This window comes from Pelecanus crispus, chromosome 11 (genome assembly GCF_030463565.1).
Source record: "Pelecanus crispus isolate bPelCri1 chromosome 11, bPelCri1.pri, whole genome shotgun sequence".
NCBI lineage: Eukaryota > Metazoa > Chordata > Aves > Pelecaniformes > Pelecanidae > Pelecanus > Pelecanus crispus.
The window spans coordinates 26,324,695-26,346,840 of record NC_134653.1 but is presented as its reverse complement, the minus strand read 5'-3'; the positions used below and the strand labels follow the sequence as shown (position 1 = coordinate 26,346,840).

At 51.5% G+C, this 22,146-nt stretch overlaps 1 protein-coding gene across 5 annotated transcripts in view; it reads left to right on the top strand.

The window, feature by feature from the left end:
• The first annotated feature begins 9,877 nt into the window (after nucleotides 1–9,877).
• MSI1 (musashi RNA binding protein 1) overlaps nucleotides 9,878–22,146 on the top strand; it is a 28,177-nt gene continuing 15,908 nt past the window's right edge. For 4 of the 5 annotated variants that reach the window (XM_075718543.1, XM_075718542.1, XM_075718541.1 and 1 more), the window contains exons 1-6: nucleotides 9,961–10,019; nucleotides 10,274–10,314; nucleotides 10,451–10,532; nucleotides 10,646–10,730; nucleotides 15,483–15,524; nucleotides 17,303–17,395. In XM_075718543.1, coding sequence (XP_075574658.1) covers nucleotides 9,961–10,019; nucleotides 10,274–10,314; nucleotides 10,451–10,532; nucleotides 10,646–10,730; nucleotides 15,483–15,524; nucleotides 17,303–17,395 — 402 coding nt within the window. The other variant, XM_075718540.1, reaches the window with a different exon arrangement.

Below are 22,146 nucleotides of genomic sequence, written 5' to 3'. Positions count from 1 at the left end.
TTGCATCTGATCACCAACCCCAACTGTGGCCAGCATCCAGAGCTGAAGATGTTTTGGTGTTCCCAAAGAGCGTGTTTGGGTCTATACTTGTCTGTCTCATTCGTATGTTCATAGATTTGGACATGGAACACTCCTTTGCTGTCAGAAGATTTTTACTGTTTTGTAAATTGGCACAAGTTTTTCATCCAGCTTTTTTCCTGTGACTTCCTGTGCAAGTTGGCCTCTCGTTGCAGTGATGTGCAGAGTTGAAAAAAAAATTGTGCTTTGGATAGGTTTTTCTTTAGCAAACCCAGTCCTATGTCTACGTAAATGCAAAAGAGCAGGGACTCTGAAAATACGCAAAATGCACTAGGCTGTTGGACTAACCCAAGAACTGTAAAGAACGGTTCTTTAAGTGACAAGTTAATTTCAGGTAATGCTATGCAGTATCCTGACAGTGTAATCTCTGTCCATGAATGTGGTGAGGGGGAAGATGATGGGATCAAAATCCGTTGGTTTGAAAAAATACTTCATTCCCTGTGAGTTAGAGAGTGCTGATTATTTGGAGGAAGTTAACAAGTATTTCCCTTTACAGCTTTTGGGTTATTTTCTGCAGCATGTTCTCTCTGAAGATCTCAAAGCTTTTTCTTTTTTTTTTTTTTTTTTTTTGAGGTAGGGAAGAAAAGTCTCAGTTTTCAAGTAGAAAAATGGAGTTTCTTGGCCCAAATCACCCGGCCAATCTGTGAGAAGAGGTAGGAGCAGCACCAACAACTCATGAGCTTTACTGAAGAGCTCAGTCCTCTTTCTCGAGCCTCCTGCGAAGGGCAGCAACTGTGTTGTAAACTCTCTAAGGTGGGGGGCTGATAGTGCCGTTGTGCCTGCTCAGGGACTGGCACGGCTTAGTTGGTCCCTAGGTATTTTTGTAATAAACATGCGTAATTGAAGGGAGCAGAATATCTGAGCTCATGCGCTTGTGTGACTCGGTGGGCAGAACAGCCCCTTCCTTCGTGACGCAGCTGAGCTCTCCTTGTGTCGAACACTGACCTTCGTCTCTGGGGCTCTGCACTTTGTTCCTGTTTCTCGTTAGTGAAATGAGTTTGATGGTCTCAGACTTGCTAGTAAATGGTTTCTACTTCAAAACAAAGTGCAGTTAGTTTGGCAGGAGAGTCCCAGGTCTGACCTAAAACTAAATTACAGCTGACCCTGAGACAGTGAGGCCCCTCCAGGTCAGGGACAAGGGCATTGTCAGGACACTGGGAGCTTGCACTGTAATTAGCAGCAAAGGTATCAAATACCTCCGTTTCCAGCATTCCTAGTCTTAAAGCAACACAAGCATAAAATCCCAAAATTTCTCCTACTGCAGCCTCACTTTAAAAAAAAAAAAAAAGGAAGTAAGGCTGAACAAACTTTCATTGATTTGCTTTTTCTCTGTTCTGCAGTAAATCCCTCCCCATCTTAAACTGTCTCCCACAATCCCTTGTTCCCCCAGCATCTGGGAATGAATTTACCAGACGCTGCATTGCTTTCAAGGCTCCAGAATGACCAACGAACTTGAGCACATTTTGTCTGACTAGCAGGAGTGTGTAAGAGGAGCTTTCCAACTTCAAAAGCTTGCTTGGCTCCAGAGCTGCTCTCCCAGCAAACATCTCTTCTATCCCCAGGTTTCTTCAAACAGCAGAGAGGCTTTTTTAGATTCACCCTCCAAAATGTGATTTGTTTTAAATACACTTTGTGTCACAGGAACATGACAAATTTTGAGATATGAAAACAGTTGTACTAGCTTTCTTGGTGTCTAGCAGAGTGCCAGTAAACAGAGGACAGAGTGCTGTTGTGGCTAAAAACATAGAGGAGGTGTAGATTATCCGAGCATTACGCTTTCAACCTACTCACCTATGCCACTACCTATAAAGAAACACAGATCGGGTGCACACCTTGTGACACCACGTGCTTGTTTTGCAGAAAATGCTGCATGCCCAGAGCTTCCCCAGGCCTTATTTGGAAAGAGGAACGTTTACTGCACCTCCAGCTTTTTGACTCAAATGCTCAAAATCGACGGGAAGTTTTGGAAGATGCCTCACTATTTCCATCCGTCACAAGTGGGCAATTTCCAAGCCCCAAGGGTGTCTGTGAAGCAGCAAATTTGGTGATCCCCAGAGGGGAAATGCTGGAGCAGGGCAGGACATACTAAATAGGGCTTCCAAAAACACCCGTTTAATCAGATTACAAGTCCAGTGAGTCAGGATGTCACAAGCCTTGAGTATGATCCCACTATTTCCAGTGTAACTCAAGAGGTTCCTCTCTTGTGGTGTCTCTAGAGCTGCACTGGTCATTCCTGCAAACAGGAGAGCAGAATCTGCTCATTTATCGACCAGGAATGTGGCAGGTAGATGGAACTAAAATCTTAAAAACATTTAATTAGATGAAATTTTTGTAGCAACCTTAAGTGTTTTTTTTTTATGTTAATGTGCCCTATTTTGATACATGTATCCGATGGAGAGTTTGAATTGCAGAGGTTAGTTACTGTTTCATTCCTACTTTTAGTGAAGGGATGGTTCCAATATATATTGTGTACCTCCACTGTGAGAGAGGTTTCGTGCTGCTCCTCTGCACCGCCCTGCTTTTTTTCAGAGTATCTCCACGTTGCTTGCGTCCCAGCTTTGTGCTGAAGAATGTCTTGGACAGCTACTTTGGAGGGAGCTGATCCTTTGCTGTTGTGGTGGCTTGGCCACCAGCCAGCTGGGAGCTCTGAGGAATATAGTTTGTGAATCACTTCTTGCTCCTGGTGGGAAAAGGGTCAGTACTCAGTTTACTTCAGCTCATGGAACTGCATGGACATGAGGTAGGTGGAAAAGTTCTGCCTGGGACCAAAACAAAAGAAAAAAGAAAAAAGAAAATGGCATAAGGACCCTGATGTAACAAAATCAGCCTTGAGGGAAATCCAGAGCAGGCAAAGGCGTGAAAAGATAAATGCTTAAAGGTTGTGAAAAGTGAGCAAAAGATACAAGGGCAAGAATGGACAAGTAGCAGCAGGAGCAAAGTATTTCCCACTAGACTATGAGCAGTGCAGAATCAGAGCTTGTCTCCAGTGAGAGGTTAGCTCGCTGGGTCTGTGGGCAGGAGGAATCGCTGGGTCTTGGGACCAAAGAATGGATTTTGAGCCTTTTCCAGTTCCAAACTCAATATATTTAAAAGCTGGTGTAGGTTTCTGCAGCTGGAATCATTAGTAACAGCTGCCTCATTTCACATTCCCTAGCCTGGAAGGATCGGAAGCCTGTAAGTCTGAGTGAAGATGCTGTGCCCTGGGGTGGGGGAAACCCTCCCTCTCTGGAGGATACCATTCCTGGTCCCAGAGCTTCTGTTCCGGGTGCACCGCTGTAGAAAACCAGAGTCCTAAGTACAACACCCACTGGGCGAGTTTGTGCCTTGCCATAGACTATTCTTCTATGGCAAACAGAAGAATGACCAGAGATGATTACAAGTGCACCTGGACCCTCGCAGCCTCTCTTGCCACCGTTCCCTGTTCAGCAGGGAGGAGGCTCAGGCAGGGGTTACGTGTACAAAGCAGATAAGCTGCTCCTGCAATCTGAGGATGGGAGCTTTGCCTGGGAAGACACTGGTGTCCATATTGATTAGGATGTGATGCCTGATGTAAGTCATGTGACAAGTACAAACAAAATACCTTGGGAAAACCTTGAGGAACCAGGACAGGCTGAGCTGCTTAAGGAGATTTACAGCGTGTATTTCTGTCCTGTACGCTTGCCTTGGTCTGAACCTTTCCCATCTCAGGAGCTCCAGCATGCACCCAGGATTTTAAAGATGCTCTTTTATGTTCATTCCTCCAAATAATCTGTAAACCTTCTCAATTTTGTGCTGTTAAGTTTAACAGTGTAGTCCCAGTTACCTGACACCACCATAGTACCAGAGTGCTATAAAGTTGTCTTCTGAGAAGTGCTGTTGGGATTTGTGGAGCAAAGGTCCCGTCAGCTTAGATTAGAAAGTAAGTCTTGAAGAAATGGGAGAGTTAAAAGCCAGTGTAATTGTTATAGCAGAGGTAGGAAATCGATAATGTCCTGAAAGAGAGGGGATGAAGAAACAGCTTCTGCTTGCTCAGCTCCTGTTGGTGTGTTGAGCCAAAAGTTCTCTGTTTGCTCCTGTAAGTGCCTCTTCCTTCTGGTGCTGCTCTGGGACAGTGCCAGTACCCAGATTTTCTGCCTCCTGCAAGCATCTCATCAGAGGATCCAGTCCTCCTTCCCCTGAGCCCTGTTCTCCTCTTGCTCCCCTCTTCCCTTGGACTCTGCTATCTGTAAGGAGGATTTTAGAGGTCCTTGACATGGTGCTGACTTCAGCCCCAGATGAATAATTCACACATGCGTCAGACCTGCAGAGGATGTGCGGATCACCTGATAGTGCAGCATCACTGGTCCCTGCCTGAGAAGCTGGTTACTGGAGGCCCAGCAGACTGGACTGCAAGGCAGCCAGCAGTGTCACTGCAGGGAGACACTGGAAAAGCTGTGTCTGGTGTGGTGCTGTGTTTGGGTTTTTTCTTTCTTTCCCTCCGCCTCCCCCCGCTACACAGGATTTTATTTTTAATACAGAATTTTAATACTTTTAAAAAATATTAATACAGAAACCCATTTTGTCTAAGATATCTGGCAGCCATTGCACTGGCTGTTGCTCTCAAACCTGACCCAGAGCTTTTTCTGTTACCCCTATTTACCCAACTCAGTCCCAGACCTTGTCTCCAGTCCTGGTGGTGTTTGGTGCAGCCTGGCCCCATGCTGCACTGTTCCTTGCCCTGAGGTGTGCCCGTGGACTGCAGCCTTTAAAGCTGTCTGTGTTATTCCTTTCTTCTCTATCTTCCATCTATGCATTGTAACGCACCCAGAACTCCCCTTTCTATTAGACAAGGCCTCACTTTTACTTCCTTTACTCCAAACATTTTCTGTCCTTTCACCTCACGTGATGAAGTAACTGTAGAAACTGAGAATTGAAAGCAGTGCCAAGAGGTCACCTCTGCAACAGGCAAGGACAAAATAGAACGTGATCACCAAACTGACATTTGCTTAATTTGTTCTTAAAAATCTTCAAGGATGGGGATTCCTTGGCCTTCCTGACTGACTTCTCCCATTGTTAGCTATCCTCATAGTTGCTAAGTTTCTCCTAATGTCTAAGCTTTATCTCCTTCTCTGCCAACTGAGCCAATTGCCTTATCCTCAAAGAGCACAAGGAACAGTTTAATCAAGGTCTTCTTTAAAACAGTCTAGCACATCTGGTGGATTTCTGTTGCATCCATCCTCATCTCTCTTCTCTAACGGTGGGGGAACGGGTCCCTCTGTATTACCCCATGGGAAGCTTTGAGCTTCCAGGTGAGGAGGGGAAGAGCAGGAGGCAATGCTCCACTTCCAGGCTGGGGAAGAGCCTCTTAACAGCGGATGCTCTGGGAAAGGTCCCCTTTATGTGGGTTGCTGGAGTGAGAACTGGGGAGAGGTTAGGTAGGAGCAAGGATGGAGCAGAAAGCAGTGACTGATGAAAGTCTGTGACAAATGGTAACTAAGAGGTTAGAGGGAAGGTGGAGCTCAGGGCACCTTTGAGGAGAGAGGTCTCATTTTTCGAATCTGTTGTTGCTTTCTGTCACTTTATATGCAATAGTTATATGCAAAAGTGTTAAGAAAAAAAAAATAATAGGAAGTGAAAATTTTTTCAGCTCCTCTTTGGAGAGGGGGACCCTTTGCAGGCTGCTGCAGAGAGGCAGCACCTGTGCAGGGGCCAGGCTGATGCAGTGCTGGGCGCTCTCGGTGCGCGGAGCAGCTCCGGTGTTAGAGCTGAGCAGTCAGTGTTTCCTCCCTCATTTGCTGAACCGTTTTAGATAGGATCAGGGAGACTAGACACCACGTAGTAGTTTTTAGAGCTTGTAGAGAGGGAGAATAGCAGGAAGGGCTCTCTGATTTTTCCCTTAGCCATCATTTCCAGGACAGTGAGTGGAAGCCTACAATCTCCTACTGTCCTTCAGAGACCTCTCCTTTTTTGCTGTTTTATGCTGAATCCCTGTTCACTATGCTACAAGTTCTCTTGATGTTTTACTTTTATTTTCCATCCTGTGCAGACCTCTCTCTTTCCCCCCCCCCCCCCCCCCCCCCCCCCCCTCTCTGCGGCTCCAGTCCCTCTTGCTGTTTTGTGGTAATTGGGTGGTCTCTCTCCTCCCTCGCTCCTTTCTTCCAGTTATCCCACTTGTCTTTATTTACTCTTTGTACTCCTGTTCTTTATTCACCTCCACCTATGTTTCTCTATTCTTTTCCTGTCTTGCATGCAGCCCTGTTCCTCTCCTCTGTTCTTTCCCACCCTGTTTTTCAATGCTCTGTACCATGTAGCCTGTTTTCCCATTGCGAACCTTGTTCTGTGAGGTTTCTTACATGAAGCAAAGAAATCCTTGGTGCCTTGGCAGCCATTCCTCTCTTCCTGTTGCTGACTCTGTCTCTCCCCCCTACCTGAGTGGAGTTGAAATAATTAAATTTCCCTAAATAGCTCTTCTCCCCCTATATGCCTGACTCTTGCCCCCGGCCAGCTCCTGCCAGGCAGGAGGTAGCTGAGCAGTGGGTTCCCTTTGAGGCAGACACCCCTCGTGCATGGGCTAGCAGGGAGGTTTTGCCATCAGCCTTTCCAGAGGGTCAGCGTCCCTTCCAAAGCAGGCGCCAGCACCACCGGAAGCCACTGCCAGAGCCTGGCATTGCCCCCAGGCTGCCTATGGAGCTGCAGTTAATGTCTTCCAGGTTTGCATGTTCAGCATCGTAATGCAAATATTACAAAAATGATTTGAATTCCAGTTCAAGTTTGTTTATCAACTGTCCAAACTAAATGAAAAGTGAAACTTCTTGTAGTACACGACTGCCAAAACCTCCTGGCTAGAGACAGGTCTCCAAGACACAATCTCTCCTTAAGCCTTATATGATGAGGGAGGAAAAGAGGCGGCTGCTGCCCTGCCCCTCCCCTAACCTCCACTTCTTGGAACCTCCCTCTCGCCATGAATAACTCCAGTGTCTGCCACTGGTGCTGGGCAGAGCTTTGCCAATCATCCTCCTCAGCAGGAAGTGGACATGATTTTGATAGTGTCACTCTACCACACACGAGACGCTGAATAGCAGCAAGAAAACTGAGCAGTTTTGTTAATCTCGCTGGTGTTTGGCAACCCCTCAGCAGCGGCCACAGAGGCACTACAGCTGTCTGTCTGCAGCCCCAGGAATACAATGCTGCATTATTTTATATTCAGCAGATCATCTTTCCAATCATAAGGTCTGGAATGTTTTATATATTTACTTCTCTGTGAGGAAAGCTTCCTACTGTCACTAATCAACAGATTTTTCAAGACCCGCTGTCTTGTGTGTTACAGAGATAAATGCATTGATATTTACAAAGCACTTCGGGGTCCTAAGGTGGGAATACAAAATATTGCATGTATGTTTTGGAAAGGGCCTCGGAATAAGTTACATGGTACGGTGTCATTCCCAGTAATGCAAGTCCAACCACATCCTCCATACAAATCCTCCTGAAGGCTCACTTTTTTTCCTCTGATGTTCACAGATGTTAACTTGCAATGATCCTGTTCTCCCTTCTCCAATATTATTTTGGTGGAGAAAAAGAGAATAAAATAATAAGCATAATGCAAAAAAAAAGATACAATGAAGCATTTTAACACTGTGTCCCTGAGAGTGCTCTACTTTATCTGTCTCATAAATAACACACATTTAAAATTATAGCAATGCACTGGTAGTAAACCAAGAGATGTTTTCCTTTAGTGTGTCCAACACTGATCCCTTGTTTCTTTTTTTTCTTTCTTGTGATTAATTAGCATTAGTACTGTGCCTAGGTTGGGCAATTGCGCAGCATAAAACCTGTGCCAGGTGACTTGAAAATGTTAGTCCCTCCTTTGGAGTATTTGCCATCCAAATGGAGAGAGCAGGTACCAGGAGGCAGTGCAGCAGCAGTGAATTTGGGCAGCTTGGCAGGTGGCAGCAGTAGCTTTCTGACAGCCCAGCTATCGTCCAGGTTTCTCGGGACATACAAGGGGAGATGGCCGAGACGCTGCCTCAGCACCACCACTTCCACCAGCCGCACAGCCCTTCCCCATCACTGCCAGCTGCGGTACCACCTCTGTGCGTTGTTATTTATATTTCTCTTCTGCACCAGCCCAGCTGCCTCTCAGGGCACCTCCACCCAAAATGGTGACTTCAGCCCTGTGGAACGATGAGTGGGTTATTCTGGAGAAGCAGCTCAGCCTGGACTGGTGGCAGTGGGAGCTGGGGCTGCTCCACAGCCACAGCTGGGATGCTGCATAGCTCATTTCCCAGAGGTGGCTACCAAGTCTCTGGTGCTGAGTGTGTTGCCATGCCCGGGTACAGGGCCAGGAGACAGGATGGTGTCACTGACCCAGCTCAGGAAATGGAGTGGGTGAATGGTGGTTTGGCAGAGCTAACAGGCGGAGGATTAATTTAACTCAGAGTTGCAGCCGTGGGCCTTGGGATGAGTACATGTAACAAAAGATACTATTGCAAAGTATTGTTAAAACAAAGGTGTCCTGGGTTCCTCTCCATGAGGGAGATGAGGTGTATTGGCACCTGGAAGAGCAGTCTTGAGAGAAGGGGAAGAAAGGTCAAGTGAGGATGGCACAGACCTGAGAGCTGTGAATACCTGGTGCTGGAAGCAGAGCTAGAGATGTGTGTGGGGAATATTTGGCAGCACAGTGGCACGCACATGCCTGGGACCCTGTGACACCCCCTTGCAACGAGAGGGGCTTACAGCGATGGTCACCAGAGGTTTTCTGCACCCCTCTGTCGTGCTATGCCACAGATGCAAACAAATGCCCTTTCTCAGAGCGATGCACGGCACAGTCGGGAGAGGCTACAGCTCTCATCTGAGTCCAGCTTTATGGGTGACAACCAGTACTTCATTTGTTCCTCGCTGAGCTCCTCCAGCCACCCGGGCCCGGTTGCCCAAGAGCAGAGGCAGAGAGTGCACAGACCTGCTCCAGAAGCCATCAGTATGTGGATGAACTTGTGCGGCAGCGGAGCAAGGCTGGAGCTTGGCACGACGCTCTCTGTCAATTTGAATGAGCGAGAAACTGCGCGGTGACTTGGGGGCCAGGCTGGCCCCCCTCCCTGGTGAGCCGCGGGTGAAGAGAGCGGGCAGGGCTGTGCGTACCTGGTGCTGCGGGGGCTCCGCGGCCGTGCCCAGCGGCAGCTTTGCTCGGGGCCCGCCGGCCGGTCCAGTCCGGGCACCGCCGTGGCCGGGCAGCCTCTGACCCCCGCAGGGTCCCCGCGGGCTGCGAGGGGGCACGGAGGTACCGGGGCTCCGGGAAGGCGCCTCGGGTGCGGGCGCCGCAGCCCCCACCGCCCAGCCCGGGGCGAGGAGGGCAGTCCCGGTCCCGCCCTGCAAGCGCCCTCGGCGCGGGGGGCGGCGGCTGGGGCGCGTCCCGGTCCCGCGCCCTCCCCGCGCCGGCTTTAACTCGCTCGGTGGCGGCGAGGCACCGGGGGTGGGGGGCGGCCGGGCCGGGGTCTCCAGGGTCCGCCGCGGCGAGTCCGAGCGCAGCGGGTCAGGCCCGGCTCCGCCGCGGCGGGGCTGAGCTCGCCGCCCTTTGTCCGCCGCCCCGGGGCAGGTGCGGGCGGCGCGGCCGGGGACAAAGCGGCCGCCGGGCTGCTCCCGCCGCCGTGCCCGGGGCCGGGCGCGCTCCCCCGGCGCGGTGCGGGCGCGGCTCCCGGCGCTCGGCCCCGGCGCCGCCGGCGGGTTTTATGCGCAGGGCGGCCGGCGGGCCGGCGGGGGTGGGAGGAGCCGGGCAGGTTGTGCCCGCCGGGCCCTCCTCCCTCGCTCCCTCCCCGCCCGGCGGAGAGGGGTCGGGGGAGGGGGCAGCATGGCCTGTCCGTCCGGCCCCTTTTCCAGCGCTCATCTGCCCCGGGAGTGCGGCGCCGCTCCTCGCAGGGAGAAGAGGTCCGAATGGAGACAGACGGCAGCCAGCCCGGCCTCGCCTCCCCGGACTCCCCGCACGACCCCTGGTACCGCCGCGGTGGCCGCCGCCGGCCGCCCCCGCCGCCCCCCCCCGGCCCCGGCCGCGGCCGCGGCCGCCCCCTCCTCCCGGCCCCGGCCGCCCGGCCCGGGCAGGCGCGGCGGCGGCGGCGGCGGTGCCGCTGCCAACATGGCCGATCCGCGCCCTCCCCTCCCCGCCCGGCCCCGCCGCCGCCGCCACCCCCGCGGGGCGCCGCGGCCCCCCGGCGCGGCCCTGCTCACGGCTCTCTCCTTCCTCCCGCAGCAAAATGTTCATCGGGGGACTGAGCTGGCAGACCACGCAAGGTGAGCGCCGCGGCGGCCCCGCACCTGCCGCCGGGGCCGGGGGTGGCGGGGCCGGGGCCGGGGCCGAGCCCGGCGGGGGCGGCGGGGCCGGGCCGGGCCGGGCCGGGACACCCAACGGTGGGCGCTGTGCTTGCAGAGGGCTTGCGGGAGTACTTCAGCCAGTTCGGCGAGGTGAAGGAGTGCCTGGTGATGCGGGACCCGCTGACAAAGAGATCCAGGTGAGAGGCCGGGCCCGCGCCTCCCTTCGCCCCTGCCGCGGCCCGGCCGCCACTTTAACCAACTTTCTCTCTTCTCTCCGCATCCCCTCTCCTGCCCGGGCTGCGGGGCTCAGGGGCTTCGGGTTCGTCACGTTCATGGACCAGGCTGGCGTCGACAAGGTCCTGGCCCAATCCAGACATGAACTGGACTCCAAGACGGTGAGATGACTTCTCTCATCTCAGGGGTGCATTGGCCGGCGGAGCGGCTGTGTTCAGAGCAGCCGTCGATTGCGGTGTTTGATTTCCAGTTAGAGGTTGTAAACTATCGATTCCTGATATGGATTGATCAGCCCCTTCTCCGCCCCTCTCACCGGTGGGTAGCCTAGCTGCTGCCCAGGCACTGGGCTCACTGTCAGCCCAGGGCCAGCGTCCCAGCGTGGGTCTGCAGATTGTGGTGTTGGTTTTGCTCCCACCCGTCAGTCGCAAGGCCCCTCTGAGGAGCGACCGTGGCCCTCTTGGAGCTGGGACACCTGAGCATGTTTGGGGTGAGGATTCGCACTGGGAAACGGATGTGGCTGCATCTGGGGAGAAGGGAGGCACCCCTGCTCTCCGTGTGCTGCCGAGCACCGCTCCCTCCCTGGGGGTGCTGTCCCCCACCGCCCAGTCCCTGCTTCCCCCAGCCATAGCGGCCCGTGCCCTCCCCTTGGCAGAGAGTCTTCGTGCTGTGTGCCCCAGAGACTCGCCCATGGTTTCCTCGAGTGAAGTTTTTGTAACGGTTGTGGGGGTTCAAGACTTTATTGTCTCCAAGTGTGGCCAGCGCCCGCCCATGTGGGCCACCACCAGCCTCTTGGAGCGGCCACAGCTCCAGCCCTCGCTCTGCAAGCAGGGGCTGATAAGGAGCCCGAACTGGGCCAGCAGAAAGATTTTGGTGGCTCCCTGGGTCAGTGGTGTATCATGCCTGGTCCTGCCTTGCAAATCTGTGGTGCTCAGGAGATGTGCAGGCTGTTTTGGGGGGGGGGGGGGGGGGGGGGCGGTGGTGTGAGGTGTCTGAGTGGGAGGTCCCTTCTCTGTAGTTTCAGTGACTTGCCTTCCCCTGAATTCCTTTTCCTTATTGCTGCCCTGGGGTGAAGGTGAGGGTAGGGATGGGGGAGCGGTGGGGGCTGCGAGGGGGTGGCATGGCGAGGGGAGACGTTCCAGCTCTGGGCGCGGGCTGCCGAGGAGTCCAAACGCGCAACTTTCTTGCAGCGCGTGGCTTGGGCATCCTAGCCTTTATCTCGGCAGAAGGGAGAGGGCGGGAGAGCGAGACCCCCTTTCTTAGGGTTTACAGCGTGAGTTGCAGCGAGATTTATGTCTGTTCCTGTTTAACTGCCTGGATCGCTCCCTTTGATGTGCACAGGTCCTTCCTCCCCACGGGAGCTCCCGGTTAAACCTACCCCAGCCTTCCTGGCCGAGGCTGGGTCCCCAGGACTCCCAGCCCTCCTCCTTTCAGGAGTGATGTAAAGTGAGTTTTGCTCTGGGGGAGGGTTACAGTAAAGTGTTTTGAGGAGGGCCCAGGGCTTTCTTTTTTTCTCTTTTTTTTTTTTTTTTTTTTTACTAGCCTGTGTAAACACAGTGTCCGCTCAGCTAGTCCCGTCATGCGTCTGCGGGCTGGCATAGACCCCTCTTGGAAAGGCAAGTGATGGATGTCTGTTGTAGCACTGATCCCGAAAGTGTTTTGGGGCTAGGAGCGAGCCAAAACCCCGGGTCTCCATTCTTCTCCCCAAACCGCCGCTGCCGCCTGCGCGAAGCCGCTCTGCAGCCCACTGTGCGGCCCACGAGGGTGGGGAGGGACGGGCAGGGCAGGGGCGGACGGGCGGGCGCTGCGGGAGAACAGAAGGGCCTCGTGGTGCAGGGCGCATGGGGACCGGCCAGCCATTGAAATTCCCGGCTGCATCTGCTCCGCTCGCCCCACTGGCGCGGCAGAGAGAACGGGGGCAGCTTCGCCAGGGCCCTTCCTTTGTTAGGGACTTTGATCCTCTCCCCCGTTCCTTTTTATTTTTTATTTAGCGCGGTTTTCAGCTGGGTCAGATGTTTTGAGGTGTTTTGCCTGGTGAGAGGTTGGTCTTGTGGTACCGCGTGGAGCCTCCGTATGGCTTTTCCCTGCTGAGCTGAAAGGCTCTGCTGTGAGTCATGGGTTAAATGACACAAACTCATCTGAATCCTAATTTAGGGTTTTATGAAACTTTGCAGGAAAAGGACCGGTGTCCTGGGAGGACAGCCTTCTCTCGAGGCTTGGTGTCTCCTGGCAAGCAGCACTTGATAGACAGTGTCTGCCCAACTTGTTGCTTCATTGTTTTCCGATTCTTCCTACCCTAACGAGGGCTGTTGGCCCGATTCTCCGGGGAAACCTTGTGCTTTTCAGACTCCTCTTTGTTTGTAAGCTAGATAGCAGCAGCCTACGGGGTTATTTATGGAAATGCTTGATATGAGAATTGGCTTTGCAGTCTCAAGGTAAAAGATTTGCGTGACTTTGTAAAGCTGCAGCTGGCCGCTGCCTTGAGCTTCTTCTTTATGTGCTCTGGGAAGAGCAGGCTTGGCGGTGCTGGGTTGCCCTGTTGTTTCTTTGTTGCCGTTACTGAGTTTTTGCTGGGTTTGTCTTTTGTGGCGGAGGGAGTGATCTGCGGCTGTCGGGCAGCGCTGACTAACGGAGCGAAGGTAGCCATGGAGGTGCGATGAATGAACAAACCCAGTCCTGAGGTCTCACGGGTCCTTCCCTGCCCTCCCCCTGCTTTGGGGCACCGACACCAGCCAGGTTAACGCAGAAGTTACGTGACCTGACCTATTAAATGGTGCCATAGGTGGCCTGAAGAGCATTACTGAGGAGCCTGGCTGGCCCGCTTGGTACACCTGCGACGTCAGTGGGATTCCAAAGCCTTGTGGGGTGGAGTGGAAGCAGTTTGTGCTCAAGTGACTTCCACTCACTGCAGCCTGATCCTGGGGTTTTGTTTTTTGGATGCAATCTGAGCAGTTCTGAATGCTCTTAGTCTTAGCAGATTTCTATCTAGGTTTGTAAAAAGGATTCATTACATCAGTGGGTGACACTGAAACACAACTCCTCCAGGGCTATTTGTTTTAACACCAGAAATGAGGGAATATGGTACCAGCGCTTTTGCTTTAATTAGAAAGACTCCAGCCACCGAGGAGCAGTCCAGTTTGAGTAACTTGAGTCCGGCACTGAACTCGCTCCCCTCCGCGTGTTCCCAGGGCTGCCCCTGCAGTCGGTTGCCCCGGCCTCCCTCTACCTGCAACAATAGCTGGTTGTGCAGAAGAATTTGTGAAATGACTGCCTGCTCCCTCCAGCCAGGAGGACGCGTTATCTCTGCCCAGTTGATCACACTCAGGGTAATGAGAAAATGAGGCTGAGCTTAGCATTGCTGAGTATGAAAGCATCTTCTTGGCAGGAGCTGAATGACACTGGCTGAGAAGTAAAAGACAGTAGATTATTGTTTTTGCTTATTATCTGCCATCAACCTCCTGGTCTCCTGCCGTCCCCTGTCCTCAGAATTCGCTGTGGGTGTCTGCACTAGCCAGGAAGCAGTGGGGGGGGTGGCGTGTGTGTGTGTGTGTGTGTGCGCGTGCACGGGGAGGGGAGGGATGGTTCAGATGCCCCAGGGAGGCACTGAAGGGTATGCTAATCGGCCGGTGCTTGGGGAGGGAGGTTTATTTTTGAGTTTATTTGTGCTCTTCACTTTTGCCTCTGTTTACTTACGTGCTGAGTTTATTTATGTTGTAGGCTGTGAGTCAGGATGGAGGTGGGGAAGGCAGGGAGAGAAGCTGGTGGAAGGGTGCGGGGAGGCTGAGCTCCGGGGCTGTGTGACAAGTGAAAGGACGCGGGACGGGAGGGCGGCCAGGCTGGAAAGCTGAACAAAGCAGCGAGAGGAGCTGGAGAAACACAGCTTCCTTCTGGGCTGTTTGAGCTGCTGGGCTGATGGGACGACGCTCCAGGCTGCCCTCCCAGCTGCAGCCTGTCCAACTGTGGGGATGAGCCAGGCCTGGCTTTACCACAGGTCTTTGTAAGCTGATTTGTAGGTCTGGATCATCCCCGATGTGATGTAACTTTACAGGAGTTGCTGTAAAAATAGGCTATAAAGAAAGAGGTGGTGGCTGAGGAGGAGAGGAGGCTTCGTGGGTGTTTGGCTTGCAGCTGCATTAGTGTTGTCCCGGCTTTTGTGGTGGTGTGAGGCCAACGCAGGCACACGCTCACCCGTGCTGAGCCCAGCAGAATGCGCAGCACCTGGATGGCGGCGTGGGGACCGGCAGCTCCGGCTGGCGGCAGGTTTATAGAGAAGCTGAACAGGCACAATGGAGGGTTCAGCCTGCAGAGGGGAGGCATCGCGTCATTGTGTGCTGCGCAGCCTGGGGAGAGGGGCAGCACGCTGCCCTGCGGCCACAGCCGCTGCAGCCTGGGGGGCTTTGGACTCCTCGGTTTAATTTGTGCCGTCCTGTCTGCTGTTTTATTTCTTCACCCTGTGTTCTGTGGGATAAAATGTTTGGCTTTTTGTGCGCTGCCTGTTTTCTGTCCTTACCCAGGTGAGCTCTGTACTTGTAGGTAGAGTGAAGGGGGAGAGCAAAAAGGCAAAAGAAAGCACTTTTACTATGAGGCTGGTGATGCAGGGCACCCAGGGGCAGGCCGAGCGGGAGGGTGCAGCCCAGCCTCTTAATCCCAGCATGTGATGGGCTCTCGGGTGCGTCTGCCCAGCGCTCAGCCAGAGACGGACCACTGCATGCTGGGACTTGTAGTCTCCCTGGATTACACCTACCGAGAGGGAAAGATGTCTGCAGCCAGCTTCGTTTTATGCACCTCAGGTAGATTATTCGGGTTTTTAGCAAGGTGCCACGTGGGCAGAGACAGCCGTGCGCATGGAGGAAACCCTGCGTCTGTAAATAGGTAGCAAAAGCGTGTTCACCTGTTCTTCCCCACATCTCTTTCAGATTGACCCGAAGGTAGCGTTCCCCCGCCGAGCACAGCCCAAGGTAAGCACTGCGGGCAGCCCTTGCCGCTCCAAAGGGTGAAATTCGTGGTGGTGTACCTTGTCCCTCTGTGCAGGGTTTCCAGTGCATGCAATGGAGTTGCTCCCTGGGGTTTGTTTGGGACTCGCTTGGAGAGGGAGCTGCTGTGCTGCATCGCCAGCGTGATGTGCTGCACTGCAGTATGCTCTTGTCAGGCTTGCAGTGCAGCACTGGGGTTTTGCGTGGCACTGGAGGAACCGGGAGGCCCCTCAGTTATACTCTAGGATGCGCTAGTTGGAGCTGGTGCAATAAGTGCTGCCCAGGGTGAACTTAGTCTTTCCGAAGTTGCAGCCAGTGTCTGGAAGTTTCAGGCCTAAGGAGATACAGAACAGATCTATGCTGCGATGTGGTACAGGTGGAAAGAGGGTCGAGTGTATGCACATGCGTGTGTACGAATAGGTGTATGGCAGAGAGGGGGAGAAGGATATAATTTTGTGAAATGCCCTTGTGTGCTTCAGCACTGGAAAAGGCAGAAGGAGTTTGGTGTTTGACTTTATCTACAAGAGGCTCTGGCATCGAAACGTGCGGTTGCAGGAACTTTTTGCAGGCGTGCAGCTAGAAACTTTTAACTGAGGAGCCAGCAGCAGGCTGGAGACTGCCTTTAGACTTTGGGTCTCCCTTTAACTTTGCTCTTGGATGGGAGTTTTCAAGTTCAGAGTCTTGATTCCAAGGGCTGTCATGGGAGAAAGAGCTGGGGAGAAGCAGTGTCGAGAAGCGGTGAAGGAAGAGGAGACGGGTGCCAGGAGGGAAGTAAGGGGGATCAGGCACCGAGAACAATTGGTGAGCAGGTATCCCGAGTAACTAGAGCCAGGAAGCACATGGTAGGAATTGGGTTAATTCCATTAAGCAGTTTGGTGACAGAAGGTGCTTTAGTGTTAGAACGGGCTGCTCTCCAAGCCAGGGAATTGCTGCGGATTAGCCCTATGCTCCTTGGGGTAATTAGGACCATGTGTTCCTCTGAGAGCAGGGGTGTAGCCAAGCAGCTAAGGGGAGGATGCAGCTGGAGAGTCGGTTCAAAGGATGTCGGTGTGCTTCAGCCTGGCAGCAATGGCCCCTCTCAGGGTACTTAGTTTTCTTCCTTGTCCCAGTTGCATGAGTGACAAGTGGCAGAGGGATCTTCTCTTTGCCTTCTTGCGAAGGCAAAAGAGATTTAACTGGGAGTTGACTGGGCTCCATTTAAGTGACTGGGGAATGGGTGCGAAATGAGGCTTACTCCACGCAAGACCGGATGCTTTGCAATTTGTGAGCTAGGAGGGTGAAGCCTGGGGAGCCTGCCTGCGCTGGCAGGTCTCCTGCCCATCTTGCCACTCTGGGAAGCAGAGCAGGCATCTCTGGGAGAGCCTGGAGGAGGCCGGCTGTGCAAAGTGGCAGGGCTGCAGGAAGAGCTAGAGGGCTGGGGAGGGGATGGTCATGCCTTGCGCCTTTGGAGTGGTGTGAAGGTGCCAAGAGAGCAGCAGCAGGTTAGTGAGGGGAGAGGCTGGTAACGTGCTGTCTGAGGGGGAGGTGGTGGCTGGGCACTGGCAAGCATGATGGGGCGGTGCAAGGGCAAGAGCGTGCCTTAGAGTCCGGCGTGGGACAGACATGCTGGCCGCGTTTGGCCAGGGGGCCTTGAGAAGGTGGAAGCTCGGCTGCAGCAAAAGGGCAGGCGCTTCCCAGCAGCAGAGGGGAGTTAGTGGCCTTTTGAGCTCATTCTCCGCTTTCTCTGGGTTTATTTGGTGAATTCCTGTCCTTCCCTTTTCCAGATGGTGACCCGAACGAAGAAGATATTTGTGGGTGGTCTGTCCGTGAACACTACTGTGGAGGATGTGAAACAATATTTCGAGCAGTTTGGGAAGGTAAGTCTCTTGAGTGGTGTTGGATCAAAGCTGTTGCTTCTGGGGTTTTCTGAACTTCTGTGGAGGCAGGATTAGGAGCCTGTGAGTCTTCTGCATGGGGTTAAGTAGATTGGAGGTCAGTTACAGACGCTGGGTGGCTGCAGTGTCTTTGCAGGGGCTACAGCCAGTGACTCCTGCCCCGTGTTGATTTGAAACAGAGTTTGTGCATGTTCCTGGAGTCAGTAGGACCTGGGCTAAGGGAAGTAGTTTTCCATTTTTTCCCTATACAGAGGCATCTAGGGCATTTTGGTCCTGCAGATTTGCAGTTTCTTTAAACACTGAAGGAACGTTTTGTAGACACTCCTAGCAGAATGGCTGCAGCATCAGACCGTGATTTTGGCCTGTTTCTAACTTGTGATTGGCCTTGTGATTGATAGTTGGTAACCTTTCTTAAAATAAGCCTTTTGGTCCTGAAACTTCTCCTGCTGAGTCTTGGGCAAGTGGTGATGTTGTTTTTGAATGTTTGAAGAGAATTTGGCCCTGTGGCTGTGCCTTGTGTTGGTCTGGCTCTTCTGTACCAGCTGGTGGCTCAGAGAAGGATGGGCTTCTGTGGATTGAAGTCACTTGTGCCATGGTCTGTGAAAGCCAGGTGTGCAAATTGCGAGTTGGGACCGAATCGGAGGATAGAAGGGGGCTCAGTCTTGGCCCTTCAGTCCCCTGTCAGGAGGTTGTGAGCATCCCCAGGAGCAATCTCAGTAGTATTAGACTGAAGGATCCCAAGATTTTTAATGGGATTAGGAACTGAAGGGGATCATCATACCCAAATGCTGAATGCAGTCACCTCTGGGGCAGGGCAGTGTGACTGTTTCACTGTTGTTTGGTGGTGTTGTGCATGGGTTTGCTGTTTGGGGCACGAAATGTTGGATTCTGTAGCTGTTGGGACCTTCCCGCCCGGCTTGGAGGGCAGAACATGGTTTGCTGGGCGGTAATCTGGCCAGGATGTTGCTGGTAGCGTCATGGATGTGGAGGAAAGTACTACAGGTACTGTAGAGTATGAGAAATGAAGGCTTTGGTATTAATTTTCTTCTGAAAATCCTGCAAAAGGGTGATGTTATGTTAAGGCACATTAATCGGTGAAAGGAAAGGGAGTTTTGTAACCAGTTTTGCCATATCGTTGGAACTTTTGGGTGGAAAGTTTGGAACAAGTGTTTGCTCAGTACCTTTGTTCAGCTTCTGAAGTCAAATCTGCATGTCCTGGTATGCTATCGTGACTGCAAAGTGGGACTCCTTTGTACTTCTGTTCAGTCCTAAGAGAAAGTGGCAGTAGCAAAAGTGGTCAGATATCCCCATGTTTGCTAGTTGTTAGCTCTGTGTGGTTTTATTTTCTATTAGAAGTAAGCAAACTATTGCGTCCCCAAGAGCTTTTACATGGTGTCACCGAAGGTGTCACCACTAAAGGTGGTGGTGTCTGTGTAGTCTGAAGGTCGTTAGTTTGACTTGTATGTGCTTCCGCGCTGCTGATGGATGCATTTGATAGGGAAAACAAAATGTCTTGGGCGTAATCCCCTTTTAACCTTAACTGTACCTCCGTTAATTTGAAGCAGAAGCATGTCATGTAGCATTTGGTTTACAAGCAGATACAGTTGCTCTAGTTTGAGAAGTACTTCCCAGTTCTTTTGGGGTGATACGCTGTTACGTTCCTTTTGTTTAATGGTCGTGTGCTAAAAGGTGTCCTGACGTCAGGAGACTGGCAAGAACTGGTTGTGTGAGATTGTTTTCTTGGGACTGGGCAGAAGGGAGAGTTGTGCATAGCTCAGTGCGATTCATTTCCGAAGAACCAGCATCCCGGACAACATCCGGCACTGAAAATTGCATGAGGCCGATGTAGCTGGCCTCTTGGCTCTGGGGAGTTTCCGTGGGGAGAGGTCAGGGCTGGTCAGATTGACTCTCCAGTTTTGGGGCAGTTTTCTGACTCATCTGGCCATTTCAGCTGAGGAGACTCCTCAGAGCTCTTGTATAAAGCATCTCTCCTGGCCTGTAACCATCTTCTAGGCTAAACCTCAAATAATTCACCAAAGGCTAGGAGAACTGCTTCCTGAGAAATTCTCTCCAGTTGGTAGCTCCGTATGGCTGATGTGCAGGATCAGTGGGGAAAGCGTGTTTCAGAGGAAAGCCTCTGTGGCCATCAGCTCTGGGGTTCTGAGCTCCAAATGCACCGCTCTGTGGTTTCTAGGGCTAAGAAAAGCCTGTTGCCTTCAATTTTGGATGTGACTCATGGAGAACCTGATTTTGGTACACAGACTCTTCTGGCATTTGTTTATCATACTCTGGGGCCTTCTAGCTTTCAGAGGTCTCCTAGGATCTTTCAGAGGTACTCTTGGCACCTGACTGCGGTATTCATCTCCTTGATTTATGGCATCTTTAGGTGAGAGGTGGTGAAGCTTCAGTTGTGTCATCCTCATCTTGGAAAGCCTCTCTGAAAAAATCTTCTTTGAGTCATTTGGGCCAGTACTTCTTCTGGAATTGGATTGGGACTGTCTGAAAAGGAATTGTTAAGGATGCCCTTTTAAAGCATTTCCTTGGAGGACTTACTTGGAGGAAATGGCTTTGTGTTCCCTCTTCTTCCAAGCAGCCCCAGTTTTCCAGGATCTTGTGGGAGAAAAAGTGCTCCTCTTTCCTCCTGCCTGTCCAGGGAGGCATGGGAATGCTTAGAATATAGAGAGGAGAGAGTGGGGAGCACCAAGTCATCCTGTCTTGATTCCTCAAGATCAAGGTACCAGGTTCCTGGGGGTGATTTTTAGTCAATCTTTGAGAATCCAGTGGCAAGCTCAGTTTGGATCTGAGCTTCAGGGAGAGATCATCCTCTGCTTCTGAGGACGAGTACAGACTGCTGAATGGGTTTTGTGTGAAGGTTATTTTCTAGGTAACCCTCAGGCCACAAGCCTAAGCATGTGTTAGATTTGCCACCACTTAAGGCCTTTAAGTTAGGATAGGTGCTTTTTGAAAAATACATTTTAGTCCAGACAGAAAGCATGCACATGCTGTAGGAATTATGAGAGGAAGTACTATGGCCTGCAATACAGACAAGGTCAAATTAGATTATCTGTAACGTTCTCTTCAGTCCAAATCTGTGAACTGCAGTTTGCAAGTCTACCCAAGGTAGCTAGTGTCGGTGTATCTTGCGTCAGAAACAACACACCTTGTGTGTCCGTTAGCAGGAAAAAAATGGAAGTTTGGTTGGGCTGGAGATGAAATGGTTTCCCATTTGATAAAACAAAATTCCCAAGTCTGATTTTTCCATTTTGGCATTTCCGCTTACTCTCCTATTTTTGTTTTGTTTTCCGTGCTGTGTTCAAAAGCTTCTCTCAGCTTTGTAAAATGGAAGTGGCAAAAGAAAAATGAAAATGTGTGAGGAGGAAATCCGTGAGTATTACTTAGGGATAAAGGGAGAAAGGGAGAGGCGGTACTCCAGTTCTTCCTATCAAAATACTTGGTTTTAACAGGCACAAAAGGTGAAGCTTCAAAGAGGATCCCAAATACAGTGCGAGTTTCTCTGCTTCAAAGAAGGATCACTTTTTTTTTTTCCCCTTCCAAAACTGTGAATGAAAAATGTGGGCTGCTGTTTTCCTGAGGAAGAAAATACAAAGGGTTTTTTTTTTTTTAGTACAGTGAGAGAGACTGAGAAGTGCTCTCAAGCTGGCTATGGTTTGTCAGGTGCAGCTGTTAGGGCTTTGAACATAGCAGGATCTCTAGGAAACGCTTCTGGCTCCAAAACTTGAATCTCTCTGAGATGCAAGCTAAGGCCATGGACATGCTTTCTAAAGGAGATTATTTTTTCAACTGTAGGACAGAAGTCCTGGAAAGAATTGCATTCACAGTATGTGTAGCCAAGTATCTTGGCTTAAGTTGGATGGTGTTGGAGATCTTTAGACTGCACAAGGAAGTATTTCAACAGCCTCTCTAGATTCAGGCTACCACCCTCACTGAAACCTGAAACAGAAAGAGAGGAGGAAGATAACTTGCACCTACCACCTCAGGCATAGCTAGTCCTCTGTCTAGTTCAACATGTATGAGGATGCCTCAGGAGCTCGAGTCCCAGCTTCCTCCTTTTCTACTTCAACCTGTGGGAATGTGTTGTTCTGTATTATTTTTGGGGGGGAAAAGGTGTTGTCCATCAGAGTAATTTCTTGGGACTGTTGGGTCTCTGATCTTGTAAGTAAGGTTATTTGTTTCAAATCATAACTGAAAAAACTCAATCTTTCTTTTGCAAGGGTTGGTCTGGTGAATTTTTGTGGTAGAGAAAGTCAAATAAATGGCAAGATAGGAGGCTCGGAACAAATAAGGTCTTTTTGTCATGGAGCTTATCTAAGCTGTGAAATCTTTGCCCCAGGATGTTGTTGCTAAAATTTGCATAGGCTCCAAAATGATTGGACAAATTCATGGAAGGTCTTTTAAATACACAGGCATCCCTTTGAGTTCAGGAAATCCCTGAATCACAAATCGCTGCAAGATGGACTATTCTGGGGTCTATTGTAATATCCTTGCCTTGTCTTTATGTTCTTCCAAAGGTGTCTGTTGTTGGTTGATGTCTTGGTGGGTGCTGGGTAAGATGGACCTCTGCTCTAACCTGGTGAGCCAGTCTTTTGTTTGTCATTAGGAGAGAAGTTGGTCCTTTCAGAAACTAGAAATGCAGAGGTACCGGAAGAAATGCGGGCCTGGACCCAATTTGGGTGTTTGAACTCTCAGTTTTGTTGTGTGCATTTGCATTTCAT